Genomic DNA, 27,978 nt, shown 5'->3' with positions numbered 1-27,978 from the left:
TTCCGGCCCGGAGCGTGCCCGCGTCCAGCCGGGACTGCCTTTCCCGTCGTGCCTCGGGAGCCTGAGCTCCTCCCTTTCCGGCGAGCGCGGGGGGGCTTCCGGCGGGGAGCGGCGGCCCGGCGGCTCCTTCTGGGAAGGCGGGGGCCCGCATCCTCCACGCCCCTCGGCCGCTCCGCTGCTCCGCCGGCCCGCCTCTCCCTCGCCATGTCCGCCCTGGAGAAGCAGCTGCAGCTCGGCCGCCTGCCCCCGCGTCCGCCGGGCCCCGCCGGAGGCAGCGGACAGGCCCCGCCCAAGATGCGCATGGGGTGAGAGAGGCGGCCGCGGTGACGTCACGGGCGGTGACGTCACGGCGGAGGGGTGGGTGGGGAGGCCTGCGGTGACGTCATGGGTGGCTCGGAGGGGGGGAGGATTAGGGTGGGTGGGTGGGGGGGGGCTTAGGAAGGGGAAGGGGGGGAGAATGAACCTGGGTGGGGGCTCCAGGGATGGAAGCGGGACTACAAGACCCATCATCCCCAGCCAGCCTAGAGCTAGGCTCCCAAATCCCCCTGGATTTGATTCATTCATTCATTCCAGGGGTCAGCCCCCCCCTTTAATTAGAGAGTAAGCTATGGAGGGTCTCCCTCCCCCCCTCACCTGGATAATAGGTTGAATGATGGGGAGGGTCTCTCTTGCCTCCAGCTGGATCATAGAGAGGCTCCCCCCTCCCCCCTCAGCTGGATCACAGCCCATGTTCCCCCCCCCCCCCGTGCCTGATCCCTCCTAACTGCCCTCCTCCCTTGAAAGACCCACCTTTGCTTCCCCCACCCACCCCCAGGCCAATCCTCCTCCTCCTCCCCCACCCCCCCCTGTTGGCATCTCTCTCCCATCATCTCCAGCCCGTCCTGGGGGTGGGGTGGGGGGCTGCTCTAAGACCCCAGGCATGCTCCCTTTGACAAGGGGTGGGGGGGGGGGTAAGGGAAAAATATCCCCTGGAGAACCAGCACCATAGATAGCAATAGCAGTTAGACTTATATACCGCTTCATAGGGCTTTCAGCCCTCTCTAAGCGGTTTACAGAGTCAGCATATCGCCCCCAACAACAATCCGGGTCCTCATTTCACCCACCTCGGAAGGATGGAAGGCTGAGTCAACCTTGAGCCTGGTGGGATTTGAACAGCCGAACTGCTGAACTAGCAGTCAGCTGAAGTAGCCTGCAGTGCTGCATTTAACCACTGCGCCACCTCGGCTCTGTAGATAGAGCTCCCACACCGCACCCCATGGACCCCTGCCCTGGTGGGGAGGGAGGGTCTGGAGGATAGATGCTGCGGGTGGGGGGGGGTTCAGGGGTTGTGAGGACCTGCTGGGAAATGCATTTGGGTTTTTTTTTTACACGTAAGTGTAAAAAGTGCAGTTGCTGAGTGAATCGGGCCTCCCCGAGTGTCGGGATCCACTGCAAAGGTTACAAATGGGATCTCATGAACAATCTAGCGCTGAGGTGCTGGATTCCTTCTAGCACTGATGATGTTACCTAGTTGGGTCATGAAACGTTTGCGTGAAAACAGCCAAGCTCAGAGAGAGAACCAAGGACCCCACAGTCCTCTTCCTGCTCCCCCTCCCCAAACCCCATTCCCTTGTAATACTGATGCTGTTACCTAGATGGGTAATAAAACGTCTGCAAGAAAAACACCAAGCTCAGAAAGCACCAAAGACCACACAGTTCTTCTCCTCTCCTCCCCGTCCTTCTCCTCCCCCTCCTCTCCACAAGCCCCACTCCCTTCTTGCACTGATGATGTTACCTAGTTGGGTCATGAAACGTCTGCATGAAAACAGCCAAGCTCACAGAGAACCAAGGACCCCACAGTCATCGTCGTTCTCCTCCTCCTCCTCCTCCTCCTCCTCTCTGCAAACCCAACTCCCTTCTAGCACTGATGATATTAGCTAGTTGGGTGATGAAACGCCTGCATGAAAACAGCCAAGCTCACAGAGCATCAAGGACCCCACAGTCATCCTCTTCTTCCTCCTCCTCCTGCTCTTTCTCCTCCTCCTTCTCCTCCCCCTCTTCTCCACAAGCCCCATTCCCTTCTTGCACTGATGATATTACTTAGTTGGGTCATGAAATGTCTGCAAGAAAACAGCCAAGCGCACCAAGGACCCCATAATCTTCCTCCTCCTCCTTTCTTCTTCTCCTCCTCCTCTCCACAAGCCCCACTCCCTTCTAGCACTGATGATGTTACCTAGTTGGGTCATGAAACATCTGCATGAAAGCAGCCAAGCTCAGAGAGCACCAAGGACCCCACAGTCCCCCTCCTCCTCCATCATTAATTTTTCCAAGAGAACACATGAGAAAATATGAACTGTTGGGGTGGGCCGAACTAATAGGGGGTGCGAAATTGCATAGGCATAAATAAATAGTTGCCTTCCAACTAAAAGCCATCCGCTGGGATCTGGGCTGAGCTACCGAAATTTAGCCATAATATTCCCAGGTCTGTTTTAGAGTCTTTTAATAAAAAAAAAATCGAATGGCTCCCTCACTCCTGGATGGCGGGCAAAATCAGATCAAGATTTGCAAAACGTGAAATACCGTCTTTTCTTTCTCAGGCCTGGAAGGAAGCGCGATTATAGTCCGGTTCCCTGGAGCCAATATTTTGAATCTCTGGAAGATGTCGTGGTGGAGACCGACTCCGGCAAGGATATATCCTTTTCTTTTTGGCCTTTCTGGTTTATTTATTCCACTTGCCGACTCTGGTATTTAAAGCTAAGGGTTCTCCCAGCTCCGTTCAGACACACCTGTCCTGGCTTTCGAATTAAAAATGCAAAACAGCTGTGGGCCACCCAATGCTTCCTTTTGGATAGGTTTTATAAGTATTAATTACTACAAGCTGTTCTCCCATTAGACAAATCCCTTAGCAATTCTTTGTAGTTACAGTTTACTTCCCTAGGGATACTTCCGCCCCCCCTAATCATCCTTGTTGCTCTTCTCTGCACTCTTTCTAGAGTCTCAACATATTTTTTTATATCATGGCGACCAAAACTGGATGCAATATTTCAAGTGTGGCCCTACTAAGGCTTTATAGAGCGGTATTAATACTTCATGCAATTTTGATTCTATCCCTCTGCTAATGCAGAGGGATAGAATCAAGGATCAAGGTTGGAAGGGAAGAGGAGAATGTAGAATGGAAGGGAAAGGAATGGAATAGAATAGGAGAAAATGACTAGAATAGAATGCAGAAGAGAGAAGAGAGAACAGAATAGAGAAAAGAGGAGAATGCAGAAAGGAAGGGAATAGAATAGGAAAAAAAGGACTAGAATAGAGAAGAGAAAAGAGAATGCGGAGAATGGAATGGAAGGGAGTAGGAGAAAATGAATAGAATGCAATAGAGAATAGAATACAATAGAATAGAAGAATAGAAATGAAATGGAATAGAAATGAAATAGAATAGAAATGAAATAGAATAGAATGCAGAATGGAATGGAAAGGAGAAAGGAATAGAATGGAATAGAATTAGAATAGAATGGAATGGAAAGGAGAAAGGAATAGAATGGAATAGAATTAGAATAGAATGGAAAGGAGAATAGAATAGGAGAAAATGACTAGAATGCAGAATAGAATGCAGAAGAGAGTAGAGAAGAGAGAACAGAATAGAGAAAAGGGGAATACAGAAAGGAAGGGAATAGAATGGGAGAAAATGACTAGAATAGAGAAAAGAAAAGAGAATGCAGACAAGGGAATGGAAGGGAGCAGGAGAAAATGAATAGAATGCAATAGAGAATAGAATAGAATACAATATAATAGAAGAATAGAATAGAAATGAAATAGAATAGAATGCAGAATGGAATGGAGAAAGGAATGGAAAGGAATAGAATTAGAATGGAATGGAAAGGAGAAGATTAGAATAGAACAGAATGCAGAATAGGAAAGGAAAAGGAATAGGAATAAGACAGAGCTGGAAAGGACCTTGGAGGTCTTCTAGTCCACCACCCCCCCGCCCCCTGCTCAAGCAGGAGACCTGATACCATTTCACACAAATGACTCCAGTCTCATCTTAAAACTCTCCACTGATGGAGTGTCCACGATTCCCAGTGGCAAGCCGTTCCACTGGTTCATTGTCCTCGTTGTTAGGAAGTTTCTTCTTAATCCCAGATTGCTTCTCTCTCTCATCAGTTTCCAATCATTGTTTCTTGTCCTGCCCTCAGGTGCTTTGGAGAATCATTTGACACCCCCCTCCTCCTTATAGCAGCCCCTCAAATACTGGAATGCCGCTATCCCACCCCCTCCTAAATTCTTCTTTTCTTTAGACTGGCCCGACCCCAATCCCGCAGCCGTTCTCCAAACCGTTTTCTCTCCAGTAGGCTAGAACAGGGTTTCTCAACCTTGGCGACTTTAAGTCCTGTGGACTTCAACTCCCAGAATTCCCCAGCCAGCTATGCTGGCTGGGGAATTCTGGGAGTTGAAATCCACAGGACTTAAAGTCGCCAAGGTTGAGAAACACTGGGCTAGAAGACCTCCAACGTCCTTTCCGGCCCGAGGATGTTCTGGTTCTCTGCAGCTGTGTTGCACCTTCCACCTCCTTTTAAAGTTTAAAAGTTTAATAACATTTATATGTCGCCCGATCCCGTAGGACTTTTCCCCTTCACCTCGAGTCTTCCCGAAGAAGGTTGTCCCTTCCTTAACTGTTCATACACTTTTCGTGTGTACAAGAGCGGTTCCGAAGGTCCGGTTTTGCTCCTCCTTCACGGCGGGGGTCATTCCGCGCTGTCCTGGGCCGTCTTCGCCGTAAGTACCTCCTTTCTTTCTTCCTTGACCAGAAACCCCTCCTCCCCCCCCACCCCAAAAAAAGAATTCATAATCTTAATTCAGGTTAACGCGGGTTTGAAAACCATCCCTCTACGCCATAGCAGCCCACCAACGGCCAGAGGAGCTGGTGGCCGATTCGGACAGTGAGGAGGTTGGGGAGGAACCTGGGCCAGTCCTGGAGTCTGGGGGAGGCTCTGATGAGGGCTCTGTGTCGGAGGCAGAGAGGGGACCAGGGCCGTCTGGCAGTTATCAGCTGCCTTCGGAGTCAGACATCAGTGGGGCAGAAGAACAGCTGGAGCCTGTTCCCAGTGTGCGCATGCACAGAGTTGCCAGACGAAGGGAGCAGCTAAAGAACAGGGGTCGACTTGGGAGTAAGGCCACCGGTGGACGGTGAATGGCCCCTCCCACCCCTCCTCCTCCTCCTCTGATTTGGTTGTGACCGACAAGCCACGGGTGGACTTCCAACTCCCAGAATTCTCCAGCCAGCTTTGCTGGGATTGGGAATCAGTGGCGTGGGTGAGTCTGGCGACTTAAACAACGCTTCTCTATAGTTTGACAATAACAATTTGGGTCATTTTTATCTCCTTTCCCGCAGGCCGCCATCGTCAGCCGGATCCAATGCCGGATCGTAGCGTTGGATCTCAGAGGACACGGTGAGCCCCTCCCCGTTCATTCAAGCTCAGTGAATCACTTCAGCCGTTAAGTTAACACGGCCGTTAAGTGAGTCTGGCTTCCCCATCGACTTTGCTTGTCAAGACGTTCGCAAAAGGGGAGCCACTTGACACCCCCCCCCAGGACCTTCATAAATATGCAGCCGTCATAAGTACGTGCCAGTTGTCTGTATGTTGATCACAGGGGTGCTGCAACGGTTTGTAAGTGTGAGAAATGGTTTTAAGTTATTTTTTCCCCAATAGCTGTGGTAGCTTTGAATGTTGACTAAATGAATGGTTGTAAGTTGAAGACAAACGGCAGTTTTTAAAGAAGGATTCGGGCCGGCCAGCTCACCTCATTTGGCCTCTTATCTAAGGCAATTCAGCAATTCTGGGTTGGAAATGCTCCGGTTTTGCTATTCATCGCACAACGCTTTGCTGGACACACACAATTCATTCTACGAGCTGCGAAAAAAGAAAAAACACAAAAACACCAAATACCCAGAGATAGCAATAGCAGTTCGACTTATATACCGCTTCATAGGGCTTTCAGTCCTCTCTAAGCGGTTTCCAGAGTCAGCATATCGCCCCCACAGTCTGGGTCCTCATTTCACCCAGATAGATGATGATAGATAGATGATGATAGATAGATGATAGATAGATAGATGATAGATAGATAGATAGATAGATAGATGATAGATAGATAGATAGCAATAGCAGTTCGACTTATATACCGCTTCATAGGGCTTTCAGTCCTCTCTAAGCGGTTTCCAGAGTCAGCATATCGCCCCCACAGTCTGGGTCCTCATTTCACCCAGATAGATGATGATAGATAGATGATAGATAGATAGATGATAGATAGATAGATAGATAGATAGATAGATAGATAGATGATAGATAGATAGATAGCAATAGGAGTTCGACTTATATACCGCTTCATAGGGCTTTCAGTCCTCTCTAAGCGGTTTCCAGAGTCAGCATATCGCCCCCACAGTCTGGGTCCTCATTTCACCCAGATAGATGATGATAGATAGATGATAGATAGATAGATGATAGATAGATAGATAGATAGATGATAGATAGATAGATAGATAGATAGATAGATAGATAGATAGATGATAGATAGATAGATAGCAATAGGAGTTCGACTTATATACCGCTTCATAGGGCTTTCAGTCCTCTCTAAGCGGTTTCCAGAGTCAGCATATCGCCCCCACCGTCTGGGTCCTCATTTCACCCAGATAGATGATGATAGATAGATGATAGATAGATGATAGATGGATGGATGGATGGATGGATAGATAGATAGATAGATAGATAGATAGATAGATAGCAATAGCAGTTCGACTTATATACCGCTTCATAGGGCTTTCAGTCCTCTCTAAGCGGTTTCCAGAGTCAGCATATCGCCCCCACCGTCTGGGTCCTCATTTCACCCAGATAGATGATGATAGATAGATGATAGATAGATAGATGATAGATAGATAGATGATAGATAGATAGATAGATAGATAGATAGATAGATAGATAGCAATAGGAGTTCGACTTATATACCGCTTCATAGGGCTTTCAGTCCTCTCTAAGCGGTTTCCAGAGTCAGCATATCGCCCCCACAGTCTGGGTCCTCATTTCACCCAGATAGATGATGATAGATAGATGATAGATAGATGATAGATGGATAGATGGATGGATGGATGGATGGATGGATGGATGGATGGATGGATGGATGGATGGATAGATAGATAGATAGATAGATAGATAGATAGATAGATAGATAGATAGATAGCAATAGCAGTTAGACTTATATACCGCTTCATAGGGCTTTCAGTCCTGTCTAAGCGGTTTCCAGAGTCAGCATATCGCCCCCACAGTCTGGGTCCTCATTTCACCCAGATAGATGATGATAGATAGATGATAGATGGATGGATGGATGGATGGATGGATGGATGGATGGATGGATGGATAGATAGATAGATAGATAGATAGATAGATAGATAGATAGCAATAGCAGTTAGACTTCTATACCGCTTCATAGGGCTTTCAGTCCTCTCTAAGCGGTTTCCAGAGTCAGCATATCGCCCCCACCGTCTGGGTCCTCATTTCACCCAGATAGATGATGATAGATAGATGATAGATAGATGATAGATGGATGGATGGATGGATGGATGGATAGATAGATAGATAGATAGATAGATAGATAGATAGATAGATAGATAGCAAGAGCAGTTCGACTTATATACCGCTTCATAGGGCTTCCAGCCCTCTCTAAGCGGTTTCCAGAGTCAGCATATCGCCCCCACAGTCTGGGTCCTCATTTCACCCAGATAGATGATGATAGATAGATGATAGATAGATGATAGATGGATGGATGGATGGATGGATGGATGGATAGATAGATAGATAGATAGATAGATAGATAGATAGATAGATAGATAGATAGCAATAGCAGTTAGACTTCTATACCGCTTCATAGGGCTTTCAGTCCTCTCTAAGCGGTTTCCAGAGTCAGCATATCGCCCCCACAGTCTGGGTCCTCATTTCACCCAGATAGATGATGATAGATAGATGATAGATAGATGATAGATGGATGGATGGATGGATGGATGGATGGATGGATGGATGGATGGATAGATAGATAGATAGATAGATAGATAGATAGATAGATAGATAGATAGCAATAGCAGTTAGACTTCTATACCGCTTCATAGGGCTTTCAGTCCTCTCTAAGCGGTTTCCAGAGTCAGCATATCGCCCCCACCGTCTGGGTCCTCATTTCACCCAGATAGATGATGATAGATAGATGATAGATAGATGATAGATGGATGGATGGATGGATGGATGGATAGATAGATAGATAGCAATAGCAGTTAGACTTATATACCGCTTCATAGGGCTTTCAGCCCTCTCTAAGCGGTTTCCAGAGTCAGCATATCGCCCCCACCGTCTGGGTCCTCATTTCACCCAGATAGATGATGATAGATAGATGATAGATAGATGATAGATGGATGGATGGATGGATGGATGGATAGATAGATAGATAGATAGATAGATAGATAGATAGATAGATAGATAGCAATAGCAGTTAGACTTCTATACCGCTTCATAGGGCTTTCAGCCCTCTCTAAGCGGTTTCCAGAGTCAGCATATCGCCCCCACCGTCTGGGTCCTCATTTCACCCAGATAGATGATGATAGATAGATGATAGATAGATGATAGATGGATGGATGGATGGATGGATAGATAGATAGATAGATAGATAGATAGATAGCAAGAGCAGTTCGACTTATATACCGCTTCATAGGGCTTCCAGCCCTCTCTAAGCGGTTTCCAGAGTCAGCATATCGCCCCCACAGTCTGGGTCCTCATTTCACCCAGATAGATGATGATAGATAGATGATAGATAGATGATAGATGGATGGATGGATGGATGGATGGATAGATAGATAGATAGATAGATAGATAGATAGATAGCAAGAGCAGTTCGACTTATATACCGCTTCATAGGGCTTCCAGCCCTCTCTAAGCGGTTTCCAGAGTCAGCATATCGCCCCCACAGTCTGGGTCCTCATTTCACCCAGATAGATGATGATAGATAGATGATAGATGGATGGATGGATGGATGGATGGATGGATGGATGGATGGATGGATGGATAGATAGATAGATAGATAGATAGATAGATAGATAGATAGATAGATAGCAATAGCAGTTAGACTTCTATACCGCTTCATAGGGCTTTCAGCCCTCTCTAAGCGGTTTCCAGAGTCAGCATATCGCCCCCACCGTCTGGGTCCTCATTTCACCCAGATAGATGATGATAGATAGATGATAGATAGATGATAGATGGATGGATGGATGGATGGATGGATGGATAGATAGATAGATAGATAGCAATAGCAGTTAGACTTATATACCGCTTCATAGGGCTTTCAGTCCTCTCTAAGCGGTTTCCAGAGTCAGCATATCGCCCCCACAGTCTGGGTCCTCATTTCACCCAGATAGATGATGATAGATAGATGATAGATAGATGATAGATGGATGGATGGATGGATGGATGGATGGATAGATAGATAGATAGATAGATAGATAGATAGATAGATAGATAGCAATAGCAGTTAGACTTCTATACCGCTTCATAGGGCTTTCAGTCCTCTCTAAGCGGTTTCCAGAGTCAGCATATCGCCCCCACAGTCTGGGTCCTCATTTCACCCAGATAGATGATGATAGATAGATGATAGATAGATGATAGATGGATGGATGGATGGATGGATGGATGGATGGATGGATGGATGGATGGATGGATAGATAGATAGATAGATAGATAGATAGATAGATAGATAGATAGATAGATAGATAGCAATAGCAGTTAGACTTCTATACCGCTTCATAGGGCTTTCAGTCCTCTCTAAGCGGTTTCCAGAGTCAGCATATCGCCCCCACCGTCTGGGTCCTCATTTCACCCAGATAGATGATGATAGATAGATGATAGATAGATGATAGATGGATGGATGGATGGATGGATGGATAGATAGATAGATAGCAATAGCAGTTAGACTTATATACCGCTTCATAGGGCTTTCAGCCCTCTCTAAGCGGTTTCCAGAGTCAGCATATCGCCCCCACCGTCTGGGTCCTCATTTCACCCAGATAGATGATGATAGATAGATGATAGATAGATGATAGATGGATGGATGGATGGATGGATGGATAGATAGATAGATAGATAGATAGATAGATAGATAGATAGCAATAGCAGTTAGACTTCTATACCGCTTCATAGGGCTTTCAGCCCTCTCTAAGCGGTTTCCAGAGTCAGCATATCGCCCCCACCGTCTGGGTCCTCATTTCACCCAGATAGATGATGATAGATAGATGATAGATAGATGATAGATGGATGGATGGATGGATGGATGGATGGATGGATAGATAGATAGATAGATAGATAGCAATAGCAGTTAGACTTATATACCGCTTCATAGGGCTTTCAGTCCTCTCTAAGCGGTTTCCAGAGTCAGCATATCGCCCCCACAGTCTGGGTCCTCATTTCACCCAGATAGATGATGATAGATAGATGATAGATAGATGATAGATGGATGGATGGATGGATGGATGGATGGATGGATGGATGGATAGATAGATAGATAGATAGATAGATAGATAGATAGATAGATAGATAGATAGATAGATAGATAGCAATAGCAGTTAGACTTCTATACCGCTTCATAGGGCTTTCAGTCCTCTCTAAGCGGTTTCCAGAGTCAGCATATCGCCCCCACCGTCTGGGTCCTCATTTCACCCAGATAGATGATGATAGATAGATGATAGATAGATAGATGATAGATAGATAGATAGATAGATAGATAGATAGATAGATAGCAATAGCAGTTAGACTTATATACCGCTTCCTAGGGCTTTCAGCCCTCTCTAAGCGGTTTACAGAGTCAGCATATTGCCCCCAACAACAATCCGGGTCCTCATTTCACCCACCTCGGAAGGATGGAAGGCTGAGTCAACCCTGAGCCGGTGAAATTTGAACAGCCGAACTGCAGAACTGCAGTCAGCTGAAATAGCCTGCAGTGCTGCACTTTAACCACTGTGGCACCTCGGCTCTAACACGGAAGGCAGGTCATCGGAGTGCATCAGTGAGATCAAAGGGGAGGAACGATGGTCCTTTCGTGACCTGTGGACTTCAGCTCCCAGAATCCCTCAGCCAGCATGCAGGACTGTGTTTTTTTTTTCATGTTTTGTGGACTTCAACTCCCAGAATTCCTGAGCCAGCCTGGCGTGTCTGGCTCTGGAATCCTGGGAGTTGAAGTCCACAAGTCATAAAATGGCCATCGTTCCTCACCTCTTAAATTAGACAGGTGTCCTTTGGGAAAGTGTCTGTCGGGAATCACATGCTGTCTGCTCCCCAGTTTCACCCTCTGGTAAAACATAGACAATGGCAAAGTTTCCTTCCACGGGTTTGAAAAGTTTAGGCCCAGGGTCCGTGCCTCCTTCACCTCCAGCTCCCCGCCTCAGCCCAGTTGGATCGCGGACACGACAGCAGAAGAGAAAAGAACTTGGGGAAAAAAATCACAAAATGCAGAGACTTGTGAATAGAAATAGAACAACTGTGGCCAAGGAGAGCAAAGGTGGTTCCAATAGGGATAGGCACATTTGGGTTCAATCCCAAAACATCTGGAGCATCCCTTGAACACCATCAGCAGCATTGACCAAAATCGCCATTGAATAGAATAGAATAAATAGGATAGGATAGGATAGAAATAAAAATAAAATACATAGAAAAGAATTGAAATAAAAATAGAATAGGAATAAGAATAGAATAAAATAAATAGGATTGGATAGGATAGAATAGAAAAAAGAATAGAATACATCGAAATAAAAATAGAATAGAAATAAAAATAGAATAGAAATAAGAATAGAATAGAATAAATAGAATGGGATAGGATAGAATAGAAATAAAAATAGATTAGAAATAAGAATAGAATAGAATAAATAGGAGGGGATAGGATTGGATAGAATAGAAATAGAATAGAAATAAAAATAGAATAGACTTAAGAATAGAATAGAATAAATAGAATAGGATAGGATTGGATAGGGTAGAATAGAAATAGGAATAGAATACATAGAATAGAATAGAAATAAAAATAGAATAGAAATAAGAATAGAATACATAGAATAGAAATAAAAATAGAATAGAAATAAGAATAGAATAGAATAAATAGGATGCGATAGGATTGGATAGGATAGAATAGAATAGAAATAAATGTAGAATATAAATAAGAATAGAATAGAATAAATAGAATGGGATAAGATTGGATAGGATAGAATAGAAATAAAAATAGAATAGAAATAAGAATGGAATAGAATAGAATAGAATAGGCAGAGTTGGAAGGGACCTTGGAGGTCTGCTAGTCCAACCCCCTGCTTAGGCAGGAAACCCTACACCACTTCAGACAAATAAACGTCCTCTTTATCTGATAAAATTCAGATGTCATCAAGAATTGGTTAACCGCTAAGAGCATAGAGGAGGAACATTCTTCATTCGGGTGAATGCTTGTTTCATTTGACCTGGTTCCGTTGCAGGTGAGACGACAGTGCGGAATCCCGATGACCTCTCTGCGGAGACAATGTCCAAGTAAGTGGCTCCCTAATTTTGGGGGAGGGGGAAGAGGGTGTTTTGAAGTTATGAGCCCGGGGTTCAATCGTCAAGTTTGGATACTCCTGGGCTGGGCACTATAACAAAATGAAATTCAGTGGTGAAAAGAGTCAGGTTCTACAATTAGGCAAGAAAAACGAAATGCACAGGTACAGTATAGGTGGTACCTTGCTCAATAGTAGTAACTGTGAAAGGGATCTTGGAGTCCTAGTGGAGAACCATTGAAATAGGAGCCAGCTGTGGGCAGCAGCTGCCAAAAAAGCCAACACAGTTCTAGGCTGCATCAACAGAGGGAGAGAATCAAGATCCCGTGAAGTTTTTATAAATATATTTTTTATTTTCATTTTCATAACACACACATGTATACTATACATAGCCCGTATCATATAGTATTACCGTATATACTCGAGTATAGGCCGACCCGAATATAAGCCGAGGCACCTAATTTTACCACAAAAAACTGGAAAAGTTATTGACTCGAGTATAAGCCTAGGGTGGGAAATGCAGCAGCTACCGGTAAATTTCAAAAATAAAAATAGATACCAATAATGTTTTTGAATATTTATTTCAAAGAAAAACAGTAAACTAGCGGTGTATTCAATGAAATACTTCACTCACCTCATGATGCTGATGTCCCGCTGTGATGATGATGTCCCGTGCAGCCGCGGGAGCGATGTCCCGCCTCCTATGACACACGGCACAGTGATTCCTATCATTGGATCACTGTACCAGAGGAGGTGGGACATCGCTATGTGGCTGCTTGCCATAACAAGGAGGAGGTGGGACATCGTTGCAGAGCGGCAGGAGGGGGAGGAAGGGGAATCGTAAGACAGCCCTGCATTACATTAGAACGTGAGGAGGGGGGATGGCGCGGTGCGCGCTGCGCGGCAAACTGACACAGAGGGAGGGGAAACTCACAGGGGCGCTGGGCCATTCACGAGCGTCACCCAGCGGCATGGCCCTGCCCCTTTTTCTCCTCCATTTCGGGCAAATTTTTCACTGACTCGAGTATAAGCCGAGGCGGCTTTTTTCAGCCCAAAAAGTGGGCTGAAAAACTAGGCTTATACTCGAGTATATACAGTAAATAATAATTACATCAGTTCCTCTTGTCAACAATGCCCAGAAAAATAAAAACCCATTATAGCTCTTCTGCTCTCCATACACCTCTTTCTTCTACCACCCTCCAACTTTCTATCTTCCCTCCATCGTCCTTTCCTACTCTACTTCCCCTCCCTTTCTACTGCTCCTCTCTCTACAATCCACTCCTCCTTATCCTTCTCATCTTCCCCCCCCTTACCCTCTCTCCTTCCCTTCTCTTCCCATCTTTCTTCTCCCTTCTGTTTCCCAATCCTCCTCTCATTGGTGTATTTCCGCTACATGCCAATATGCTTAACATATCCTAGTTTTAAAGAAAAAGCCAACACAGTTCTAGGCTGCATCAACAGGGGGAGAGAATCAAGATCCCGTGAAGTTTTGATACCACTTTATAAGGCCTTGGTAAGGCCACACTTGGAATATTTGCATCCAGTTTTGGTCTCCACGATGTAGAAAAGATGTGGAGACTCTAGAAAGAGTGCAGAGAAGAGCAACAAAGAGGATGAGGGGACTGGAGGCCAAAACATGAAGAACGGTTGCAGGAACTGGGTATGTCTAGTTTAATAGAAGGGCTAGGGGAGACATGATAGCAGTCTTCCTGTATTTGAGGAACTGCCATAAAGAAGAGGGAATCAAACTATTCTCCAAGGCACCTGAGGGCAGGACAAGAAGCAATGGGTGGAAACTAATCAAGGAGAGAAGCAATTTAGGACTGAGGAGAAATTTCCTGACAGTGAGAACAATTAATCAGTGGAACAGAAGTTGCCTCCAGAAGTTGTGAATGCCCCAACACTGGAAGTCTTTAAGAAGATGCTGGAGAGCCATTGGTCTGGAACGGGATAGGGTTTCCTGCCTAGGCAGGGGGTTGGACTAGAAGACCTCCAAGGTCCCTTCCAACTCTGTTTTTCTAAATTCCCTTGGCCGGGAATTGGTTGGCCACTGGTAGAGCGAGCAATATGAGGCTGGGGTCCCATCCAGCAGGACACGGCTCATTTTCTCCTCCTGTTCTGTTTTTCCAGAGACGTTGGCAATGTGGTCGAAGTCATGTATGGCGACCTCTGCCCTCCCATTATGCTGATCGGGCACAGCATGGGAGGGGCCATTGCCGTCCACACAGCCGCGTCCAACCTGGTGCCAAGCTTGTTGGGCCTCTGCATGATCGACGTGGTGGAAGGTAAGCCCACCAGAATGTTCTCCTCTGCGCCGGCCTTTCCTAACCTCGCATTATCCACCATACACGTCCGTTTGTTTAACACCGGGTGCCCCTCTGTCATTGTTGCGCAGGGACGGCTATGGATGCCCTCAACAGCATGCAGAACTTCCTTCGGAGTCGCCCGAAGACGTTCAAATCTCTGGAAAACGCCATCGAGTGGAGGTAACGTAAGAACCACGCTGGTCTGTGTGTGCATCCCATCCCAATGAGCCAACTTCGTTCTCTGTCTGTGGATCTAGCCGGTCAGAGTCGCTGCAAATTGTGAACTGGGCAGCAAAAATACAATTAGCAGTAGCAATAGCAATAGCAGTTGGACTTATATACCGCTTCATAGGGCTTTCAGCCCTCTCTAAGCGGTTTACAGAGTCAGCATATGGCCCCCAACAACAATCCGGGTCCTCATTTCACCCACTTCGGAAGGATGGAAGGCTGAGTCAACCCTGAGCCGGTGAGATTTGAACAGCCGAACTGCAGAACTGCAGTCAGCTGAAGTAGCCTGCAGTGCTGCATTTAACCACTGCGCCACCTCGGCTCTAGACCTGTAATCAATGGATTAGACTTAACCGGTGGAATGATTTGCCTCCAGGTGTTGTGAGTGCATCCCTGGATTCAAGAAGAGATCGGGCAGCTGTTTGTCCAACACAAACGGGGTCTCCTGCTTGAGCAGGGGGTTGGACTAGAAGACCTCCCAGGTCCCTTCCAGCTCTGTGATTCTGTTAATTCCATTAAAAGGAGAGCAAGGGGTGCCTCTGCAAAGAGGCTGAAGAAGCTGCTGTACTCCAAACACAAATTATAAACTAACACGATCAGCAGCACTTAAAAGAAAATATATACAAAATGTTTTATCGTTGGCATTTATCACCAACAAGATTGGCTAAAATTTACCCAAACATGAAGCTGACCTGCTGGAAGTGTAAAAAAAGTGCAAGGGACTTATTATCGGCTTATTAAGAGCCGAGGTGGCGCAGTGGTTAGGGTACAGTACTGCAAGCCACTTCAGCTGACTGTTATCTGCAGTTCAGCGGTTCAAATCTCACCGGCTCAGGGTTGATTCAGCCTTCCATCCTTCCGAGGTGGTTGAAATGAGGACCCGGATTGTTGTTGGGGGCAAATATGCTGACTCTGTAAACCGCTTAGAGAGGGCTGAAAGCCCTATGAAGCAGTATATAAGTCTAACTGCTATTGCTATTGCTATTGCTATTATCACATATGGTGGACATGTCCGGAAACACAATCATATTGGACAAAAATTTGGAAATGGATGCAAGAAATTACAGGAGAACAGATTAAAAAATACAAACCCGAAATCTTTCTGCTGGGAATAATCAAAGGGAAATATACAAAGAAAATTAAGTACATATTAACACATATCTGCTAACTACAGCTAGAATAGCATTTGCCCAATGCTGGAAACAAAATAATAGCCCCTCGGATGAATTTGTGATTAAAAAAAATTGTGCAGGATTGTGCAGAGATGGACAAATTAACACTGAAATTAAAAGATAAAGAAGAGTCGGCGTATTATGAAATTTGGAACGATTGGTACAAATGGCTGCAAAACAAGAATAAGATTAATTAAGCCAAAAAACAATATATATATAATATATATAGAACTGCGTATAAAGGTGTGTAAATATAGAAGCGAAATATTATATACCTGTATAGGTATGACATAACAATCTTTTTTTTTAATTGAAAAGCCCGCCGGCTCCTCCCTGGCTGGGAAAAACCATATTTTTCGGAGTATAGGAAGCGGAGTTCCATCCTTTGCCTTTCTCTGGGAGGGGACTTAATTCGAAACGAATCACCTTTGCTGTTAAAAAAAAAAAAGGGAAATTAAAACCGCACGTATGAATTCTGTGTTGGTGACAACCTGTTTTTGTCTCCCCTCCCCTAGCGTGAAGAGCGGGCAGATCAGAAATCTCGAATCCGCAAGAGTGTCCATGTTCGGCCAACTCAAACAGTACGTCGACGTACAGGGCTTTTCAAACTTTAAATGCTTTAAAATGTCTCGATTTCAGGTGGCTTGGGAATTTTTGGGCGTCCGGAGCTGTTGGTAATCTCCGAGCTCATGGTTTTTCTCGCAGACATATTATTACCCAGCTAGGTACCATCATCAATGCAAGGGGAAGGTGGGATATTCTCTCTATAGAGAATGGATTGCCCTGCTTTCTCCTTCGTAGTTCCTTGCTTAGAGGATTGTTTTCCGCTTGATTGTTTGTCTGGTGTTAATCCCTGCTTATCTGGATATTGGTTACTGGAGAGTAACCAATACTGTTCTCGTCCTTCCCTTTCCTTCTTTTTTATGGTCCCTCTTGAATGGTGTGCGTACAGGTAGTCCTTGAGTTACGACCACAGTTGAGCCCCGAATTTCTGTTGCTAAGCGAGACATTGGTTAAGTGAGTTTCAGCCCCCTTTTACGACCTTTCTTGCCACAGTTGTTAAGTGAATCACTGCCGTGGTTAAGCTAGTAACGTGGTTGTTAAATGAATCCAGCTCGCTCCATTGACGTCGCCAAAGGGGATCACGTGACACCTCTCCCCCGGGACGCTGTGGCCGTCATAAACATGAGTCGGCTGCCAAGCGTCTGAATTTTGGTTGCGTCACCACGGTGGAAAACGGTCGCAAGTCACTTTTTTTCAGCGCTGTTGCAACTTAGAATGGTTGCTATATGAACTGTCGTAAGACGAGGACTCCTTGGAAATGTATCCCTGCGTGACAGCTAATTTATCTGAGGGGACCGGCTGCGTTACGTGTGGCCCTCGACTCACAGCGGTTCCCTTGGGGGGGCCACTCAGATGGTTCATTTAGTGACAGTTCAAAGTTACAACGGCACTGAAAAAAACGACTTGTGACCGTTTTCACACCTACGACCGTCACGGCATCTCCGTGGTCACGGGATCGAAATTTGGATGCCTGGCAACTGGCTCATAGTTATGACGGTCGTAGTCTCCCAGGGTCGTGTGTGATCCACCTTTTGCGACCTGGTAAGCAAACTCAATCAGGGAAGCTGAACTTGTCAGGGTTCCAAATAGAAATTAAATCAGAGTCCCAGGAAAAGGATTCCTCAAAGTTGCAATTTATTAAAAGAGCCATTTTGCACATCCGGGAAAATCTGAAAGCTTCCAGGTTTCCCCCACTCAGTTGAAAATTCAAGCTCTTCCCCCCACACCCACAAGTCCATCCCATGGTCCAATCTCCCACTGCCATGCTGGCAGCTTCCACCCACCCAGTTCCGGTCAGGTGCAGAGGTACAGAAACAAAGGATGACCTTGGTTTTCTAGAAAGAATGTCGTTATGGCTGCATATCATCTAACTCCGTACAATCCCATTCTCCCACCATAGAAAATGCATAGCAGAACAATAGAAAGTGTGGCAGGCCAAGAGGAATATGGCTTCAGGCCTGACAACTGGATTCTCTTAACAACTGTGTTCCTAACTTAACAACTGCAGCGATTCACTTAAAACAGCCAAGGCAACGAAGGCCGTATAAAGTGCGGCGAAACCCGTTTAACAAACATCTCACTTAACAGCAGAAACATTGGCCTCAATTGTGGTCGTATGTCGAGGACGTAAGTCTGGGAACACGGTGGGAGGGGCACGGCCATTACCGAACCGTCCTCGGCATAAGTGGGCCGGGAGAATTGTTCCGAAATGCCGTCAGCTTTCCTTCCCCAGAATTTTTGGGTATTGTTCTGATCTTGCCAACCTGGAAGGTCTCCGTTTTAATCTCGTTTTCTTTACAAACTTTGCACTCAGGTGCGAGGAATCCGTGAGTCCCGGAGGCCCCAAAGCCATCGTGGAAGGGATTATAGAGGAGGAAGAGGAGGAGGAAGAGGAGGGCGAAAACGGGGAATCTCTCCACAAGAAGAAGAAAGATGACGACGTGGAGGTGGGTAACTTTTCTCAGCCATTTATTTCCCCCTTGCTTAAAGGATTGTTTTCCGCTTGATTGTTTGTCTGGTGTTAATCCCTGCTTATCTGGGTATTGGTTACTGGAGAGCGAGTGTTCTCGTCCTTCCCTTTCCTTCTTTTTTATGCTCTCTCTTGAATGGTGTGTGTACAGGTAGTCCTCGAGTTACGACCACAGTTGAGCCCCGAATTTCTGTTGCTAAGCGAGACATTGGTTAAGTGAGTTTCACCCCATTTTACGACCTTTCTTGCCACAGTTTTGTTAAGTGAATCACTGCTGTGGTTAAGTTAGTAATGCGGTTGTTAAATGAATCCAGCTTGCTCCACTGACGTCGCCAAAGGGGATCACGTCCTCAGCTTACAATCATTTGCTTAGTGACTGAAGTTACAAGGACTCTGAAAAAAAGTGACTTATGACCGTTTTTCACACTTGTGACCGTTGCCGCATCCCCAGGGTCATGAGGTTAAAATTCAGAGGCTTGGCAACTGGCATGTACTTATGACTGTTGCAGGGTCCCGTGATCCTCTTTGCAACTTTCTGACACGCTATGGAGCCCAATAATTTCCGTTGTTAAGTGAGGCATTGTAACGTTGAGTTTTGCCTGGTTTTACGACCATTCTTGCCACAGTTGTTAAACGCTGCAGATGTTGTCAGTAAGTGAATCTGAGTTTCCCGGATGACTTTGCTTGTCAGAAGGGTGCCTAAGGGGGACCCCGCAACCGTCATAAATACGAGTCAGCTGCCAAGCTCCTGAATTTTGATCAATGTGACTGCGGGGAGGCTGTCATAAGTGTGAAAACCGGTCATCAATTAACTTGTTTTCCACTGCTGTCGTAACTTGGAACAGTAACACTAAATGAGCTGTTGTAAGTCGGGGACTAGCCTGCTTGTAAGCCCCCAAATTTCTCTCGTTAAGTGAGAAGTTCATTAAGTGAATTTTGCCTCATTTGATCAGGCCTTTCTTGCCACCGTTGTTAAGTGAATCATTGCAGCCGATGACTTTGTGACTTCAGTTGTTAAGTGAATCCTGTTTCCTCATCTCAGGAGGCGTTCACTTAACCCCGGGGACATTGCAACCGTCGTAAATATGAACCAGTTGAATCAAGCCTCTTAAATGTGAAAAAGAGTCCCGAGTCTCTTTTTTTCTGTCCCGTTGTAACTTTGAATGGTTACTAACGAACTGTTGCAAGTTGAGGACATCCTGTACATTCCAAACTGAATCTCTTCGGGGTAACTTTTCAATCCCCAAATAAATACCTTGTGTGAATCGCATCCCGCTGGTGTTTTCCGTAACTCCTCATGTCTGCAGCTTGCGAGCAACGTGGCTTTTCGGCCTCCTGCAGGCTGGCGTATCTTCCTTGTTTCACGTATTCATTCATTTTAATTCACTGTTATATTAATTAATATTAGATTAATATAAAATAATGTTTTCCCCCCTCTCCCCAGACCAAGAAGGAAGCCACGTATACCTGGCGGATCGAACTGGCCAAAACGGAGAGATATTGGGAAGGCTGGTTCAGCGGCCTCTCCAACCTCTTCCTCAATTGCCCTGTTCCCAAGCTGCTGCTTTTAGCAGGTAGGTGGGGCTGCCCCCCCTCCCTCCTCCTTTCCTCTGGACGCGGCGGTGGAAGAGACCGACGCGCTGTGACCTCGGCTTCCCCCAAAATCACGAGGCAGAGTCCTGGTCCCCACAAAACCCCTTTTATTACACGAATGTGAATCCCTCTCCTTCACCTTCATCAGAAGCCTGGCAAGCAGTCTTTCAAAGGTGGATTTATGGCCACAGACCTTATCTAGCCGCCGTGTAAATCTTTCCCAAAGGCAGTGCTGTGCAAGGAAAGGCTGGGCACAGAGTCTCTGGGATTCACGGACAGATCTTCACACTCCTGAAACGAATCTAATGACAGAAAGAAGGAATTGTTTCCTGCAAACTCCACTCCCCTGTCGCTCCTCTTTTATTCCCTCTGGGAGGGGCCATTCATCGTCCACCTGTGGCCTTACTCCCAAGTCGACCCCTGTTCTTTAGCTCTTCCCTTCGTCTGGAAACTCTGTGCATGCGCCCACTGGGAACAGGCTCCAGCTGTTCTTCTGCCCCACCGATGTCCGACTCCGAAGGCAGCTGATAACTGGCATGAGGCTCTGGCCCCCCTCTCTGCCTCCGACACAGAGCCCTCCTCCGAGCCTCCCCCAGACTCCAGGACTGGCCCAGGTTCCTCCCCAACCTCCTCACTGTCCGAATCTGCTGGCGGGCCACAAGATTAAGACGGCTGTCCAACTTCCCTCCGTGATGCTTATTTATTTATGTATTTATTTGCATCCCGCCTTTACTATTTGGGCAAATGATACAAAGAGGTGAACGTAGGCAGCACATCTTCCTCCTCCCATTTCGCCCACCACAACAGCCCTGCGAGGTGGGTTGGGCTGAGGAGAGAAGGATTGGACCAAAGTCACCCAGCTGGCTTTCATAGCTAAGGCAGGACTAGAAGTCACCATCTCCTGCTTTCTCTAGTCTGGCGCTTTAACCACTAGGCCAAACTGGCTCTCACAACATTTGTCAGTGTATTTTGCAGATGGGTTTGTACGTGACCATGTACAGGTAGTTCAACCATTTGGAAAAGAAAGAGAGAGGGAAGGGAGGGAGGGAGGGAGGGATTGATCAATGGGTATTGAATGGGGAAAGATGGATGATAGGAATGGAAGAGAGAAGGCGAGAGAGAGAGGAGAAAAAGATAAGACATGATAGGATAAATAGATAAGATATAAAAAAAGATAGGAGATGATGGATGGATGGATGGATGGATAGATAGATAGATAGATAGATAGATATAGAAGTAAAACTGGAGATAGAGGTAGGAGAGGATGGATGGATGGATGGGTAGCAGATAGACAGATAAAAAAGATTAGAGATGATGGGTAGATGGATAATGATTGATTGATAGATAAGATGATAGATAGATAGATAGATAGATAGATAGATAGATAGATAGATAGATAGATAGATGATAGATAGATAGATAGATAGATAGATAGATAGATAGATAGATAGATAGATATAGAAGTAAAACTGGAGATAGAGGTAGGAGAGGATGGATGGATGGATGGGTAGCAGATAGACAGATAAAAAAGATTAGAGATGATGGGTAGATGGATAATGATTGATTGATAGATAAGATGATAGATTAGATAGATAGATAGATAGATAGATAGATAGATAGATAGATAGATAGATAGATAGATAGATATAGAAGTAAAACTGGAGATAGAGGTAGGAGAGGATGGATGGGTAGCAGATAGACAGATAAAAAAGATTAGAGATGATGGGTAGATGGATAATGATTGATTGATAGATTAGATGATAGATAGATAGATAGATAGATAGATAGATAGATAGATAGATGATAGATAGATAGATAGATAGATAGATAGATAGATAGATGATAGATAGATAAACAGACAGACAGACAGACAGATAGAGATATAGAGATAGATAGATAGATAGATAGATAGATAGATAGATAGATAGATAGATATAGAAGTAAAACTGGAGATAGAGGTAGGAGAGGATGGATGGGTAGCAGATAGACAGATAAAAAAGATTAGAGATGATGGGTAGATGGATAATGATTGATTGATAGATAAGATGATAGATAGATAGATAGATAGATGATAGATAGATAGATAGATAGATAGATAGATAGATAGATAGATAGATAGATAGATAGATAGATAGATAGATATAGAAGTAAAACTGGAGATAGAGGTAGGAGAGGATGGATGGATGGATGGATGGGTAGCAGATAGACAGATAAAAAAGATTAGAGATGATGGGTAGATGGATAATGATTGATTGATAGATAAGATGATAGATAGATAGATAGATAGATGATAGATAGATAGATAGATAGATAGATAGATAGATAGATAGATAGATAGATAGATAGATATAGAAGTAAAACTGGAGATAGAGGTAGGAGAGGATGGATGGGTAGCAGATAGACAGATAAAAAAGATTAGAGATGATGGGTAGATGGATAATGATTGATTGATAGATAAGATGATAGATAGATAGATAGATAGATAGATAGATAGATAAGATATGAAAAAGATAGGAGATAGGAGATGATGGATGGATAGATAGATGATAGATAGATAGATAGATAGATAGATAGATAGATAGATAGATAGATAGATAGATAGATAGATAGATATAAAACTGGAGATAGAGATATGAGATGATGGAGGGATGGATACCAATAGACAGATAAAAAAAGATAGAGATGATTGATTGATAGAGAGATGATAGATAGATAGATAGATAGATAGATAGATAGATAGATAGATAGAGATAGATAGATAGATAGATAGATAGATAGATAGATAGATAGATAGATAGATGATAGATAGATATAGATTGATATAGAACTAAAACTGGAGATAGAGATAGGAGATGATGGATGGATAGTAGATAGACAGATTAAAAAAAGATAAGATAGAGATGATGGGTAGATGGATAAGATAGATAGATAGATAGATGATAGATAGATAGATAGATAGATAGATAGATAGAAAGATAGATAGATAGATAGATAGATAGATAGATAGATAGATAGATAGATAGATAGATAGATAGATGATAGATAGATTAGATAGATAGATAGATAGATGATATAGAACTAAAACTGGAGATAGAGATAGGAGATGATGGATAGCAGATAGATTAAAAAAGATAGAGATGATGGGTAGATGGATAATGATTGATTAAGAGATAAGATGATAGATAGATAGATAGATAGATAGATAGATAGATAGATAGATAGATAAGATAGATAAGATATAAAAAAGATAGGAGATGGGAGATGATGGATGGATAGATGATAGATTGATAGATAAGGTGTTAGGTAGATACACATTGATTCATAGAGTCATAGATACTTTTTGGTGGATAATTCAGAAATGCGAAGAATAAATTCAAAAGTTGGCAAGAGCATTAGATTGACATATGGGGGCCTCCCCTCTTTTCTCCCTCCCCCAACTCACCCCGCCCTTTTTTAGGTGTGGACAGACTGGATAAAGACCTCACCATTGGCCAAATGCAAGGTAAACATCTTCAGATTTCCGGTCCAGGTTGGGTTTTAAGAAGGCTTCCTTTCAAAGAATTCCATCCCCGCCCTCCTCACCCAAATGACTAGACACCCCAATCCACAGCCTTCGTTTCATCCACTCAGTAAACATGCCAAGGCTGTTTTCTGATGCATTCGCTGGATTCTCAAGTCATGCTTCTGAAAGCACTGATTCCCCCCCCCCCGGCAAAAAAAATGTATAGCAATAGTAGTTAGACTTATATAGCAGTTAGACTTATATACCGCTTCATAGGGCTTTCAGCCCTCTCTAAGCGGTTTACAGAGTCAGCATATCACCCCCACAGTCTGAGTCCTCATTTCACCCACCTCGGAAGGATGGAAGGAGGCTGAGTCAACCCTGAGCCGGTGAGATTTGAACAGCTGAACTGCAGTCAGCTGAAGTAGCCTGCAGTGCTGCATTTAACCACTGCGCCACCTTGGCTCTTAGTGTACTTTAATCACTGTAACGTGTGAGGATGCTGGAAGGGAGCCGTGTTTGTGTGTAGTAGCCCCGAATCCTTATCCTGCTCGCCTTGCGACCAGGTGCGAGAATGTCCTTGATTCTCAAGAGAAAATATTTTGCTTTGGCTAAAAAAAAAAACCAGCTATCTCAAATCCCCCCTCCCTGTCCCTCAGCTCCAGTGTGGCAACGCCGAAGCAGTCAAAAACGGCGTCTGTCAGGCCAGTTTCAGGGTGGACACCCTTAGAAGGTGACGCTTATCCTGGCGATATTTTCTGAAGCGGTAGGGTTTCTGATCTGAGCGAGTGAAACCGGCCCAAAATCACCCAGCTGGCTTTGGTGGGATCCAGGCGGGACTCGAACTCACGATCTCCCGGTTTCTAGCCCGATGCCTTAGCCACTGGCCCAACCCAGCTCTTTCCCTTCCCTGCAGGGAAATTCCAGATCCAGGTTCTCCCCCAGTGCGGCCACGCGGTCCATGAGGATGCTCCGGAGAAAGTGAGTAGCCTGTTCATTTCACTTCTCTGTACCGGATTACAAAGTACCGTATTTTTCGGAGTATAAGACGCACCTTTTTTCCCCTCAAAAAAAGAGGGTGAAAACCTGGGTGCGGCTTATATACTGAATACAGCATTTTTGGCCTACCGAAACCACGCCCCCTTTGCAAAAACGGACGTGCAGAGGGTTTGGGAGGCTTGCAAAAGTGCTCCTGGGGGCTGGGGAGGGGGGAAAAAACAAAAAATGAAATGTTTTTGCCCCCCACCAGCTCCCCAGGAGCACTCTACAAGCCCCCCCAAAGCCTCTGCATGCCCCCCTCTTTTTTTCTTTGGCAAAAAATGGGGCATTTTTTAATTTTAATTTACCTCTTCAAAATCATGGTGCATCTTATACTCCGGTGCGTCTTATAGTCCGAAAAATAAGGTAGGTTGCCACGCCCGGGCTTTTTCAAGGAGGAGCCTAAGCTGGTTGTCTGTCCCCCTCCCAAGGGGTGTTTCCTTCCTCCCCCAGAATTCCCTAACCAGCAGACCCATTGTTTTGGTTGCCATGATATAAAAAAAAGACATTGAGACTCTCGCAAGAGTGCAGAGAAGAGCAACGAGGAGGATTAGGGGACTGGAGACTAAAACCTATGAAGAACGGTTGCAGGAACTGGGTCTGGCTAGTTTAATGAAAAGGAGGACCAGGGGTGACATGATAGCAGTCTTCCAATATTGGAGGGGGCTGCCACAGAGAAGAGGGGGGGGGTCAAATTATTCTTCCTCTGTCCGTGGTCTCTGGAAACCGGCCCCAGGGCTGCAGTCGAGGAGGCCTGGCCCCTTTGTGTGAATGGTCCCTTTGGGCGAGAGGAAGGAAGGTGCAGAATGCAGGGTTCCCAAATGGTTGGGGAGAGTCCCGTCCCAGGAAAAAGGGGAGAGCCTCCTTCATCTCTGCCTCCCACCCACCCACCCCACCCCCTCTCTATCTTTCAGGTAGCGGAAGCCGTGGCAACGTTCCTGATCCGTCACAGGTTCACAGAGCCCATCGGCGGATTTGAATGGTAAGGCCAGTAGTCACAGTCACACACACACACACACACACACACACACACACACAGGACTTCACCGTAGGGAGCCTCCATAGGTGTTGAAATGCTAGTTTGTGGGTGGATCTTTAAATTGACACACACACCCCAAGATAACAGGTGGCTCAGTGGCCTAAGATGCTGAGCTTGTCATTCAGAAAGTTCAGCGGTTCGAATCCCCAGCGCCGCGTAACGGAGTGAGCTCCTGTTACTTGTCCCAGCTTCTGCCAACCTAGCGGTTCGAAAGCAGGTACAAAATGCAAGTAGAAAAATAGGAACCACCTTTGGTGGGAAGGGAGCAGCGTTCCGTTCGCCTTCGGCGTTGAGCCATGCCGGCCACATGACCACGGAGACGTCTTCGGACAGCGCTGGCTCTTCGGCTTTGAAACGGAGATGAGCACCGCCCCCTAGAGTCGGGAACGACTAGCATGTATGTGCCAGGGGAACCCTTACCTTTACCTTTAAGATAATGGGAATTTGGAGGGACAAGACTGTTGTGAAGAACTGTGCAGATAGTCCTCGAATTACGACCATTCGTTCAGTGACTGTTTGAAATTACAACGGCATTGAAAAAACTGATTTACAACTGTTTTTTACACTTACGACGGTTGCAGCATCCCCGTGGTCACGTGATTTATATTTGGTTGGCAACCGGTTCATATTTGTGACGGTTGCAGCGTCCCGGGGGTGTGTGTGTCATACAATCCCTTTTTCCAACAATGGAGAAGCCAGATTCACTTAACGACCTACTAATTTAACAACCGCAGCGATTCACTTAACAAGCGCGCCAAAAGCAGTCGTAAAAACAGGGGCAAACTGTCATTTTTCACAACGGTCTTAACAACAAAACTCAACAACGGAAACCTTCGAGTTCAGTTGTGGTAAATCGAGGACTATCTGTAATCCACGGTTGGTGTCGTTAATACAATACGGCGACGCTAAATCGAGGTACGCCAGCTAACACGTCTCCTCTTTTGCAGTGTTTTTCCTGCTTGTTAATACCCCCCGACGGGCCCTTCTGCACCTCTTGTAAATAGACCAACATCGGAAGCACCACCGCATATCCCGTGTCCTCCTCGTCATCCGCTCCGACCCATCGGCACAAATCTCGTCGCGGACAAACTGGGTCTCCAGCTCGTTTCTTTTTTTTTTTCCGTTTCTCTCGCCATTTCATCCTGGCTGGGCCACCCTCCCCTCCTTTGTCCCTTCCCGAGATCATCGACAGATCCTGGCTTGTTACCTGCTCCCGGAGGCTAATCCGGGATGTCCGGGTAAACTCCGCCCTTGGGGAAATCTCGCCAAACTTTCCTCGTTTCGCCCACTCCGCACTCGTGTGTACGTTACCACCGTTTTTTTTACCGCCTACGTTTTGTTCTCCCACGCATGAAAGGGGGCGGCCTTCCCCAAACCGGGCGCCACCCAAACGCACCCAGCGCCCAGTTTCCAAAATTGCTAGCTAGCCACTGATTCGGCTGCAACCCCAGCATGTTTGAACAGTGCCAGGCTGAATTGTTTTCTCTGTGTCTACAGTGTTTGTGCACCTCGGTGACTTTAAGATGGGGGGACTATAACTCCCAGAATTCCCCAGCCAGCTCTGCTGGCTGGGGAATTCTGGGAATTATAGTTCCCATGAGTCTTTAAAGCTGCCAAACAAACACGGTTTTGGGAAGCCTGGCACAGCACAACCAGGAAAGGAATCTGCCCCTGTTGAATCTCCACCTGCTTAAAACATTTGCTGATCCGTCGTCAAACCAATTCCCCCCCCCCCTTCTAGATCCACATCCGGGAATGCCACCAATTTTTTTTGCGCGGCCACAAAAGGTTTCCAGATGTTGCCTCTGAACCCACTGGCTTTCCCTGAGAGATCACAACCCAAACGCCTTATTCCCTTTCCGAATCCGTCAACGCTTTTTTTTGGAAGGCTCAAGGAAGGAGGAGGGAATCGGGGCGGGGGGGAGAGGAGGATTGCGGAGAGGCACTATTCAGGGGTGGTTGCAGACCCCTCCCCAAAGCCTTGTGTTCCCCCCCACCC

General features: G+C 45.7%; 1 protein-coding gene across 1 annotated transcript; it reads left to right on the top strand.

The window, feature by feature from the left end:
- Positions 1–86: 86 nt before the first annotated feature.
- Positions 87–27,804, top strand: PPME1 (protein phosphatase methylesterase 1). Its single transcript, XM_032220169.1, has 14 exons — positions 87–305; positions 2,577–2,670; positions 4,660–4,752; positions 5,369–5,426; positions 12,512–12,563; positions 14,699–14,853; positions 14,964–15,054; positions 16,790–16,855; positions 18,652–18,784; positions 20,252–20,381; positions 23,858–23,902; positions 24,819–24,883; positions 25,855–25,922; positions 26,927–27,804. The coding sequence occupies exons 1-14, from the start codon at positions 205–207 to the stop codon at positions 26,943–26,945; spliced, it is 1,170 nt and encodes a 389-aa protein (XP_032076060.1). The 5' UTR covers positions 87–204; the 3' UTR covers positions 26,946–27,804.
- Positions 27,805–27,978: the final 174 nt, after the last annotated feature.

Source organism: Thamnophis elegans, chromosome 6 (genome assembly GCF_009769535.1).
Source record: "Thamnophis elegans isolate rThaEle1 chromosome 6, rThaEle1.pri, whole genome shotgun sequence".
In the NCBI taxonomy this organism is placed as follows: domain Eukaryota; kingdom Metazoa; phylum Chordata; class Lepidosauria; order Squamata; family Colubridae; genus Thamnophis; species Thamnophis elegans.
The sequence above is the reverse complement of the archived record's forward strand: the minus strand, read 5'-3'. Positions and strand labels throughout refer to the sequence as shown.

What these genes read in the sequence shown, in the direction of transcription:
- PPME1 (XM_032220169.1), top strand. Translation starts at nt 205, where the DNA reads ATGTCCGCCCTGGAGAAGCAGCTGCAGCTCGGCCGCCTGCCCCCGCGT. An exon ending in CCGCCCAAGATGCGCATGGG is followed by an intron (nt 306 to 2,576) that starts GTGAGAGAGGCG and finishes TTTCTTTCTCAG; the next exon opens with GCCTGGAAGGAAGCGCGATT. An exon ending in CATGATCGACGTGGTGGAAG is followed by an intron (nt 14,854 to 14,963) that starts GTAAGCCCACCA and finishes ATTGTTGCGCAG; the next exon opens with GGACGGCTATGGATGCCCTC.